General features: G+C 42.6%; 1 protein-coding gene across 1 annotated transcript; it reads right to left on the bottom strand.

Annotated features, from left to right (window-relative positions):
* Positions 1 to 295: 295 nt before the first annotated feature.
* On the bottom strand, positions 296 to 2,039 carry LOC106567465 (transcription elongation factor SPT4-like). Its single transcript, XM_014136741.3, has 5 exons — positions 1,973 to 2,039; positions 1,586 to 1,694; positions 1,440 to 1,495; positions 1,267 to 1,320; positions 296 to 315 (listed from the first exon to the last, which is right to left on the bottom strand). The coding sequence occupies exons 1-5, from the start codon at positions 2,037 to 2,039 to the stop codon at positions 296 to 298; spliced, it is 306 nt and encodes a 101-aa protein (XP_013992216.1).
* Positions 2,040 to 11,678: the final 9,639 nt, after the last annotated feature.

Here is an 11,678-nt window from a genome sequence, read left to right as displayed (position 1 = left end):
GCTAGCATGACTGAACAAAGTGTAAACAAATGCCTGCAAGTGGATTTGGAATGACCCGCAACATGGTTTATGAACAGGACCTAAAAACTATGTTTTTGGTCCACCAGCCACTGTGGCAGGTGAATAAAATCTACCAAACACTCAGAATCCTTACCAGCCATAATAAAGTTCTTAGTTGTTTTTTCAGGTTTTGGATTCCACCACATTTTTTCAGGTTTTCCCTTTAAAAATCACACTTTTAATAGAAAAACTACTAAACTGAATGTTCTAAGTCAACAAAAATGCTTAAACCACATCAGGAATTCCTTTTGAGATCTGGGGAAGAAAAACAAGTTGCCCTTTAATTTAATTTGTCTGGCAATGTTTATGTAGGATACTGCATGCACAATAGTAGAGTTTGCTAAACAAAAGACCACCTGATTGATAAAAAACATCATACCATTCTGCCAGGTAAGCCTACTTTGCAGTTAACATTTAATTTGGACAGTTTATGGGAAATAAATGTTTTGGCATCGCTAATTGGCTAAACAAAGTGGAAGACTGACACATTCCCATGCCTTTACGTCTTCAGAAAGTTGCAAGAAACGCAAATCACTGATGCATTCGTTAATATTCTTTACATGTAGCTAAGCTTTGGATTGAACCAATCTGCGCTTGCATCCGCCAACTGTAAAGTTTGGTGGAGGAGGCATAATGGTCTGGGGCTGTTTGTCATGGTTCGGTCTCGGCCTCTTAGTTACAGTGAAGGGAAATCTTAACGCTATAGCATACAATGACAATTTACACTATTCTGTTCTGGCAACATTTCGGGGAAGGCCCTTTCTTGTTTCAGCATGATAATGCCTGTGCACAAAGCAAGGTCCATACAGAAATAGTTTGTGGAGATTGGTGTGGAAGAACTTGACAAGCCTGGCCAGTGCCCTGACCTCAACCCCACTGAAAATCTTTGGGATGAATTGGAACGCTACTGCAAGCCAGGCCTAATCGCCCAACCTCACTAATGTTCTTGTGGCTGAATGGAAGTAAGTCACCACAGCAACGTTTCAACATCTAGTGGAAAGCCTTCCCAGAAGAGTGGAGGCTGTTATAGCAGCAAAGGGGGGAACCAACTCCATATTAATGCCCATGATTTTGGAATGTTTGATGAGTAGGTGTCCACATACATTTGGTTATGTAGTGTATCTAGGGGCATATACGACCAAAATGGTCGCACTTTAGAGCCCTGGTTGAGTATTATACAATTAACTGCCTTTGAACGTGACATACCTGGAGGTAACCACCCTGTCACCGTCACAGCATAGACACCTGGCTTGAAGTTACCTGAACAAGAAAAAGTGAAAACTAACATAATAGCACTACAACAGAATGAAATTAAACTTCAAGGTGACGTTTGAAAGAAAGCCATAGTCCAAGAGGATAAACCGTGACAACAAACGTACTGATTCTCTGCCACTTGGCCACCCAGCTGTCCTCTGGACTCATCTGGGCTATCACCCTGTAAACAGAGACAAAACAGTTTAACACACACTCACTGTCCAGAACTGTCCATCTCCGAAAAGTAATCAATTATAAGTAGAGAGCTTACCCATCAAACGAGGAACTTGTACACTCATATACCATCTCTCGATTCCCCTTCATCTGAAGGTACGACTCACAGTTGTCACAGCCATCATATTCAAACTGGTCAATAGTCTGTGTAGGGACAAGAGAAAGATGGATTGAATGATTACACATATAGTTAGCCATGCACATTTCCGCATGCCCTAGACCAGAGCTAGATTACACACAAACATTTCAGCAAGCTTTACTTTGAATAGATAGTAGCAAGCTTTTTTTAAAGTTACGTTCGATAAATAGTAATTCATGTTAGCTAGGAAACCTCTCATGTAAATTAGTGTTTTCAAATGCATGCCACTGCCAAGTGTTTGACTTTGCTAACATTAGCTTGCTAGCATAGTATTTGTTTTTAACTTCACAAGAGAACACAGAAGGCATGCCCGCAAATGGTGGAGGTCCTTGGGACAAGTCTCCAAAGCCATCGAGACAAATAGCAGTTGATATTTCAAGAATCTACCTGCAAAATCAATAGTTTCAAAACCGTTGTTTTGAGCTTCGAAAGGCCCGTATTGCTTCAAACCTCGGTTTAGATAGCACAGACACAACGTCTATATTCAAGGTTAGGGATAAAGTTAGGAGTGTGGTTAGGGTTAATTAGTTAGGTTTAAAATCCCATTTTAAAAATAGAAATTGTAGCAATAGGCAGGGTGTATGACTTTGTGGCTTGGCATCCCATGTTTACGGTGCATTACCGCCACCAACTGGACGGGGGTGAAAAAATGAAACTCCATTCAAAAAATTATAAAAGAGTTCCCACTTCTTCCTTCATTTAAAATTCCATAATGCCCAGGGCCTGAGAGGGTGGCACTGCCATTTCCATAAAAGCCACAAAGTCCACCTACTTAACATGTAACATATCTGGATCCTGCTGATGAGAGGCCAACTCTGCAGCCTATCTAACACTGTGGTCTTCAGGAGGACCATTCGTTCCCTTAACCCTTTTGCCAGCCTCTACATATTAAATTCTCTGGACTGCCCTGACTCAGGCAACCTCATTCTCTTTCGCCCTCTTCGGGCATTTCAAAGATGTAGCTTCTTGGTTCCCACCACAATTGCAACACTTCAACATGATCTTCCTTTTCAACATTATTTTCTTTTCCACAAATTCCACATCTTAACTTCTCTGTACTACAGACACTTGACATGTCCAAAAGCCATACTAAGATTACACTGCATCTATCTTGGGACGAACGCTCGGACATGATGATTCACATACCCTAACTTCACCCAAGCAGGGAGGGATTCGATATCAAAAACAGAAGAACAGACAGACTCTTTACTTTTACTCCAATCACCACACAATTCATCCGACGTACATAAACCACTCCAAGGATATTCTTAATTTGTTCAACATTGACGTCCCACAAGACGCCAGATATTACCCACTTTACAGGTGCCCTGCTCTGGAGAGCAACACACAACATGGCATATTTATCGAAATAGGTGAGACTCGCCACGTTTTCCATCTGTTCCTCGGACTTACAAGCCCACTTCTCGTGATCCTCACAGCCTTTACTTTACCCCACCACCTCTTCCACCAGTTTGGATATCTGAAACAGGTTTCTCAAGTTTGGCATTTCATCCAGTTGCTCATCCTCAAAAAAAAGGCACTCCTACAAGATAAATGGGGACTCCAGCTGAGCTCTTAATTTTGTTCTCCAACACAACTTTGGTCCGTTTCCCATTCTTTTGGACAACAGTCCAATCATCCTCGATTTGGCTTCTACCACCATTAGAATCAAGATCCACATTTGCTACTGCAATTTAGTCAAATGGCAACAGATCCCTTAGGGTGTCTCTCACAGTTGCAGTGCATCTGCACATAACACAATAATTCAGACAGCCAAGCTAGCTTTGCCCTCATGTGAGTGCTAGCAAGCTAGCAAGGAGGCTGGGGCTGGAAGCTATAGGGAGCTTTGATTGGTCAATAGCATTGCGATATCACAGAGTATTTGCATAAAGTTCAGCTTTCTCCTACTTTGGGCCCGCCCTGTTCACGCTCCCTCGTCCATGCTCGCATCGCCCAACAGTCCCTTCGTCAACTTCGCTTCCATCCATTTCAAATGAATGGGGATCCATTGTTTCATCGCCCCAATCATGACATGTGGAAATGCACTGTTACAGTTGATTTGCACATGGAACGACAGGGGGCAATGACACATCCAAAGCCATTCAGTTTCTATTCTTTGGGTACTGAATTCATTTTACGTGACGTCGGCACTCTAGTCCACCCACACTAGTCAAATCAAAATCAAATAAAATGTTATTGGTCACGTACATATATTTTGCAGATGTTATCACAGGTTTAGTGAAATGCTTATGTTCCTAGCTCCAACAGTGCAATAATACCTAACAATACAAAACAATACACGCAAATACAAAAAAATACAAATAAATGAATTAAGAAATATAGAAATATTAGAACGAGCAATGTCAGCCTGGAATATAAATATATATGTATATGATGGTGTGTATATGTAACCGATGTGAAATGGCTAGTTAGTTAGCGGTGGTGCACGCTAATAGCGTTTCAATCAGTGACGTCACTCGCTCTGAGACTTGAAGTAGGGTTTCCCCTTGCTTCATGGGGTGTCAGTTGTTGATGTGTGCAAGGGTCCCTGGTTCGAGCCCAGGTTGGGACGGAACCTACACTGTTACATTGGTGCCGTGACCTGGATCATTGGTTGCTGCAGAAAAGGAGGAGGTCAAAGGGGGGGTGAGTGTAACCGATGTGAAATGGCTAGTTAGTTAGCGGTGGTGCGTGCTAATAGCATTTCAATCAGTGACGTCACTCGCTCTGAGACTTGAAGTAGGGTTTTCCCTTGCGTTGCAAGGGCTGTGGCTTTTGTGGCGCGATGGGTAACGATGCTTCGTGGGGTGTCAGTTGTTGATGTGTGCAAGGGTCCCTGGTTCGAGCCCAGGTTGGGGCGAAGAGAGGGACGGAACCTACACTGTTACATATAGACTTTATGGACAGTATGTGAATAGAAAAGGTGTACAGCCGTAGTTATAACAGGATGAGCCTTGACTGGAATACAGTATATATGTAGAAGAGTTAAAATGGTTATTCCATCAAACTTCAAATTATTAGAATAGTACATACACAACGAGAACAGAACAACCAGGTTAAGGGTCAGTGGCCCAAGCCCGCGAACAGGAATATTCCAAGTTCAGACAGAAGAGAGGAGTCAGATCGCTATGATCGCCAATAACTTTACTGTTGGTGTTTAATTGTAATTGTTGCGCTACTAGTGCTACCTGTTGATGTTAAATAGGCCGCTACAGTAGCTGAATGATGTTAACATCTTCGGGTTTTATTTCATTAAAGGTATTTTATTTCATCTGGGTGCTTACTGCACCTACTAACACCCTGGTACTACCCGTAGCTCTGGTTCTCCTCAGTCCGAGAAAACACTGAGAGAGGGAGGTATGTGTTGCAGATTACTCCTTTGTTGAAGTCCATAATGTGAAATAAATAAAACATCCTAAGTTTAATGCTGTAGATATTGTTATAAGGGAGTGTGAGACTATTGAAACATGTAACTTTCAGAGTTTTATTGTTATTGATATAGTTTACAGAGTGCTAAACACTGAAAGCACCTAGCAATGTGTTGGGGATGTGAGACAGGATATGTGTTTTACCTTTCTTCATGCTCCTGTATAGAACAACTTGTCAGATGGTGCATTGGAGACTGATGTGTTCCTGTCCTGTCTTTTCACAATACTATTGCAGGTATGGTTCTATTGTCTAAAAATTAAGATGATACATTCTTTGTATTAAGGACTGGTTATTATTTTATACTATATATTGTGGCTTTATGTATGAATGTGATTGTGTGAGTCCGAGAAAACACTGAGAGAGAAAGAACAACTTGTCAGATAGTGCATTGGAGGCTGATGTGTTCCTGTCCTGTCTTTTCACGATACTATTGCAGATCGACATAAAAGCCAAGAAGACAGCCGTGGTGTCGTTCTTCATTTCTTGGTTCTCCTGTGGTACATGTAAAGACCGCTACATATACATACGGGGGTTGAAGAGGTGTTGTCTGTGTGGATAGACCATTTCAGGTTGTCGAGGAACATGAAGCTTTTCCCCCTCTCCCCTGTGGCCCTGTCAATGTGGATAGAGGCGTGCTCCCTCTGCTGTCTCCTGAAGTCCACGATCAGCGCCTTAATTTTGTTGACATTGAGGGAGAGGTTATTTTTCTGGCACCACTCCGCCAGGGCCCTCACATCCTCCATGTAGGCTGTCTCGTCATTGTTGTTGTTGGTAGTCAGGCCTATCACTGTTATGCCATCTGCAAACTTGATGATTGAGTTGGAGACGTGCATGGCCACTCAGTCATGGGTAAACAGGGAGTACAGGAGTGGGCTGAGCATGCACCCTTGTGACCCCCATGTTGAGGGTCAGTCACGGATCAATTCCATCCTAAATCGGGAAGTTCAGTTTAGTCAGCTATTCCTACCCTAAACACTAACCTCTTACCCTAACCTTAACCTAAACCATAACCCTTACCTAACCCTAACAAGCTCCCAGCCATCCAGGACATGCATGCCAGGTGGTGTCTGAGAAAGGCATAAAAAATTGCCAAAAACTCAAGCCACCAGCGACATGGACTGTTCTCCATGCTCCCGTCCATCTGGCGGTACTGGTGCATCAAGGCTAAGACCAACAGACTCCTAAACTGCTAACTCTATGCTGACTCTATGCTCTTCCACAGGTCTCTACCTACTCAGACACACACACCTTCACTGTCACTCTTACTCACACGCACGCACCCACACACTCATTACTGACGCCACACACTTACACCCACATGTACACACCCCTACACTGCTACTGCTAAGATGATTATTGATTTAGATGTATTTTTTTCTATACACAAATACCCCATAATGCCAATGTGAAAACATGTTTTTTGTGAGTGAAAAGAAGGAAGCCTGTACAGAATAAAACTATTCCAAAGCATGCATCCTGTTTGCAATAAGGCACTAAAGTAAAACTGTAAAGAATGTGGCAAAGAAATTACATTTATGTCCTGAATACAAAGTGTTATGTTTGGGGCAAATCCAACACAACACATCACTGAGTACTGTACCACTCTTCATATTTTCAAGCATGGTGGTGGCTGCATCATGTTATGGTTATGCTTGTCATGGGCAAGGACTAGGGAGTTTTTGGGGATAAAAAGAAATGGAATTGAGCTACGGTAAGCACAGGCAAAATCCTAGAGGAAAACCTGGTTCAGTCTGCTTTCCAACAGGCACTGGGAGACAAATTCACCTTGCAGCAGGACAATAACCTAAAATGGCCAAATATACACTGGAGTTGCTTACCAAGATGAAATGGAATTTTCGTGAGTGGCCTAGTTACAGTTTTGACTTAAATCGTCTTGAAATCTATGGCAAGACTTGAAAATGGTTGGCTTTTTTTTGCATACGTGGCACAAATCTCATTCAAGTCCTAATACCGATATTAGCATTTTTCATGCATCATTTTCAAATAATCTGAAAGTATCTCAAATTGATTGTGAAGCTCAACAAAGTCCCTTAAAGGTGATTTGAATATGATGCGCGAAAGATGCTAAAATCGATACCAGAACTATATGCTAAAATATTAGCATATGGAAACAGTGCCAGGGAAACTAAACAGCAGTAAACTGTACTTAGTCTCCACCGCCAGAGAGGGAGAGGCGACGTGAGTGGCTCAACTCCAGTCAAAATCTGTCCACATGAGAGTAGAACGAAAAGCAAGTGGGGATTTTTGTATGAAGGTCTATGAAAGAATGTCTGATTTGGTCAAAAAAACATTTGATTGCTAATATGCTAAGTGATGCTGATTTGATTGAATATAAGTTTAGTAAATTTTAGGTTGTTACGAATGTCCTGATATAAGTGGACTCACGTGGCATCTCAGCAATTTAGAGATTTTTTTTAAATATTGGAGTTGAGTCCGTTTGGTCACACGTGTATCTGCTTTCTCATTGGAAGGAATGTTCTGATCTGATCACATCTCCTCCCACCTGCCTTTCCACCTTTGCAACAACGACTCCCATTGTTAGGCCACTGAGACCAGGTACGCTTTCCTCTGCTCAGACGAGGTGACAAAACAACTACGAGCGAACTGCCGTTTCACACCGGGTTCATAGCGTTCTTTTTAAAATGAAGCCGCCGACGGAAGTAGAGTCACTGCCTGCGTCGGCAAAATGGCTATGAATTGTGCAGCACTGTAGTTGGCCTCCACCAGGAAGCAACAATCCTCATTGAAGGAGGTTCCAGGAAGATGGCGGCGAGTGCAGACTGGATTTTATCCCGAGTAACCTTAACTTTTATCCCTCTAAAACTTACTTAAATGTAACAAAACTCAGTTTATAGTAAACACAACAGAGAACAGCGCTCAGTAGACCACTAATTTGATCTGAAACTTGGCAAAATGGAAGAAAAGAATGTGCGAAAGACAGTTGCTAGCTGAACACTCATACACTGGAGAGAAACCACCACCTGACTCCTCAGGAGAAGAAATGCAGGAATCTGGACATTCAGTTGATTCAGAAACTCCAGTCAGTAGTCCTGCACCCAAAAAGACACAGAAATAATTGATAATTGTCTTTGTGCAAACTCCAGGTCAACTTAATCGATGTTATGACTGCAAAGATAAACGAAATAGCTGATGGTCTGGAGAAAATGATACGCGAAAACACATAAAAAAAGGTGGGGGCTACGGCTTTACAGTTTGTGAGGGTGAGAATCTGAAGCACATAGTAAGTAACATATGTAACCGTGTGGCCCCGGTCTTCCCCGAAGGATATACGAACATGGCTGTGGATGTCGCTCATTGTTTTGGGAAGAAGCAAGATGCCATCGGCAGCCGCTCGATCATCATCCAGTTCACTTTCCGCACAGTGAGCTATGCAGTTGGGAAGAAAGCAAGTGAAAGTGCCTTTCTGAAAGAGAGAACATTTAGATTCAGTGAGGACCTGACTGCAGCAGACAAGGCTGCAAAGACAAAGTTGTGGTCTCTCGTCCAACAGGCCCGAAATCAAGGAAAGGGTACTACAGGGGAATCAGTCTTTTTCGCTGACTGAAAAGCAAATCAAATCAAATCAAATGTATTTATATAGCCCTTCGTACATCAGCTGATATCTCAAAGTGCTGTACAGAAACCCAGCCTAAAACCCCAAACAGCAAGCAATGCATGTGAAAGAAGCACGGTGGCTAGGAAAAACTCCCTAGGAAAAACTCCCTAGAAAGGCCAAAAACCTAGGAAGAAACCTAGAGAGGAACCAGGCTATGAGGGGTGGCCAGTCCTCTTCTGGTTGTGCAGGGTGGATATTATAACAGAACATGGTCAAGATGTTAAAATGTTCATAAATGACCAGCATGGTCAAATAATAATAATCATAGTAGTTGTCGAGGGTGCAACAAGCACGTCCGGTGAACAGGTCAGGGTTCCATAGCCCCAGGCAGAACAGTTGAAACTGGAGCAGCAGCACGGCCAGGTGGACTGGGGACAGCAAGGAGTCATCATACCAGGTAGTCCTGAGGCATGGTCCTAGGGCTCAGGTCCTCCGAGAGAAAGACAGAAAGAGAGAAAAAGGGAATTAGAGAGAGCATATTTAAATTCACACAGGACACCGGATAAGACAAGAGAAATACTCCAGATGTAACAGACTGACCCTAGCCCCCGACACATAAACTACTGCAGCATAAATACTGGAGGCTGAGACAGGAGGGATCAGAAGACACTGTGGCCCCATCCGATGATACCCCCGGACAGGGCCAAACAGGCAGGATATAACCCCACCCACTTTGCCAAAGCACAGCCCCCACACCACTAGAGGGATGTCTCCAACCACCAACTTACCGTCCTAAGACAAGGCCGAGTATAGCCCACAACGATCTCCGCCATGGCACAACCCAAGGGGGGGCGCCAACCCAGACAGGAAGACCACGTCAGTGACTCAACCCACTCAAGTGACGCACCCCTCCCATGGACGGCATGGAAGAACACCAGCAAGCCAAAATACATTTGACCGGGGTGATTTGCTCCGTGGGTAGGCTTACAAGGTAGCCCCTTCCCCATAACAAACTGAGTGTTCTAGTTTTGAATTGTGGTGTTATGGTTTACAAGTTAAAACTTCTGTTAATACATTTATGAAGCACCTTTTTACAGAGACAGTAGAGTTGAGATTGCATAGGATTTTCCTTTCTATTTTGTATATATGGACTTGAAGTTTATGTCAATGTCAGGGGGATACAAAACCTGTTGAAGAGGAAAGCTTTTGTTTTGTTTTGAAAGGACTGCAACGCAGATCTTGTATTCGTTTAATAAATACATTCATGCAAGGACTATCTTTTTTATTTTATCTGTGGGGCAGTGACATTTTCTTGGCCCACGGGATTAATCATCAGCTGGGGTTGCAATCTTAACCCACAATTTCAAAGGGAAAGATTTGTTTACTCAAATGAGCTAGTAGCGGTCATCAACCACATGGACAGATTATTTGTGTTGTGTACTGTATATGGTGTCACGAAAAAGCTCGAATCCCGTAACAAAAAGGGAGACAATGTGGAGATAAGGAATAACAAAAATATATTTAATAACTGAAGTAACCTATATACAGTAAACAATGGTGTATGTAGTCAGTAGTGCAAGTGAGTGGTTGCATGCATACAGTTGAAGTCGGAAGTTTACATACACTTAGGTTGGAGTCATTAAAACTCGTTTTTCAACCACTCCACAAATTTCTTGTTAACAAACTATACTTTTGGCAAGTCGGTTAGGACATCTACTTTGTGCAGGACACAAGTCATTTTTCCAATAATTATTTACAGACAGATTATTTCACTTATAATTCAGTGTATCACAACTCTAGTGGGTCATAAATTTACATACACTAATTTGACTGTGCCTTTAAACAGCTTGGAAAATTCCAGAAAATAATGTCATGGCTTTAGAACCTTCTGATAGGTTAATTGCCATCATTTGAGTCAATTGGAGGTGTACCTGTGGATGTATTTCAAGGCCTACCTTCAAACTCAGTGCCTCTTTGCTTGACATCATGGGAAAATACAAATAAATCAGCCAAGACCTCAGAAAAATATTGTAGACCTCCACAAGTCTGGTTCATCCTTGGGAGCAATTTGAAAACGCCTGAAGATACCACGTTCATCTGTACAAACAATAGTAAGCAAGTATAAACACCATGGGACCACACAGCCGTCATACCGCTCAGGAAGGAGACTCGTTCTGTCTCCTAGAGATGAATGTACTTTGGTGCAAAAGTGCAAATCAATCCCAGAACAACAGCAAAGGACCTTGTGAACATGCTGGAGGAAACAGGTACAAAAGGATCTATATCCACAGTAAAACGAGTCCTATATCGACATAAACTGAAAGGCCGCTCAGCAAGGAAAAATCCACTGCTCCAAAACCGCCATAAAAAAGACAGACTACGGTTTACAACTGCACATGGGGGCAAAGATCGTACTTTTGGAGAAATGTCCTCTGGTCTGATGAAACAAAAATAGAACTGTTTGGCCATAATGACCATCGTTATGTTTGGAGGAAAAAGGGGGAGGCTTGCAAGCGAGAAGAACACCATCCCAACCGTAAAGCACGGGGGTGCTTTACTGCAGGGGGGACTGGTGCACTTCACAAAATAGATGGCATCATGAGGAAAGAGAATTATGTGGATATATTGAAGCAACATCTCAAGACATCAGTCAGGAAGTTAAAGCTTGGTCGCAAATGGGTCTTCCAAATGGACAATGACCTCAAGCATACTTCCAAAGTTGTAGCAAAATGGCTTAAGGACAACAAAGTCAAGGTATTGGAGTGGCCATCACAAAGCCCTGACCTCAACCCTATAGAAATTTGTTGGCAGAACTGAAAAAGCATGTGCGAGCAAGGAGGCCTACAAACCTGATTCAGTTACACCAGCTCTGTCAGGAGGAATGGGACAAAATTCACCCAACTTATTGTGGGAAGCTTGTGGAAGGCTACCTGAAAAGGTTGACCCAAGTTAGACAATTTAAAGGCAATGCTACCAAATACTAAT

The sequence above is a fragment of the Salmo salar genome, chromosome 13 (assembly GCF_965601325.2).
Source record: "Salmo salar chromosome 13, fSalSal1, whole genome shotgun sequence".
In the NCBI taxonomy this organism is placed as follows: domain Eukaryota; kingdom Metazoa; phylum Chordata; class Actinopteri; order Salmoniformes; family Salmonidae; genus Salmo; species Salmo salar.
Note: the sequence above shows the minus strand (reverse complement) of the source record. Positions and strands in the feature narration are given on the sequence as shown.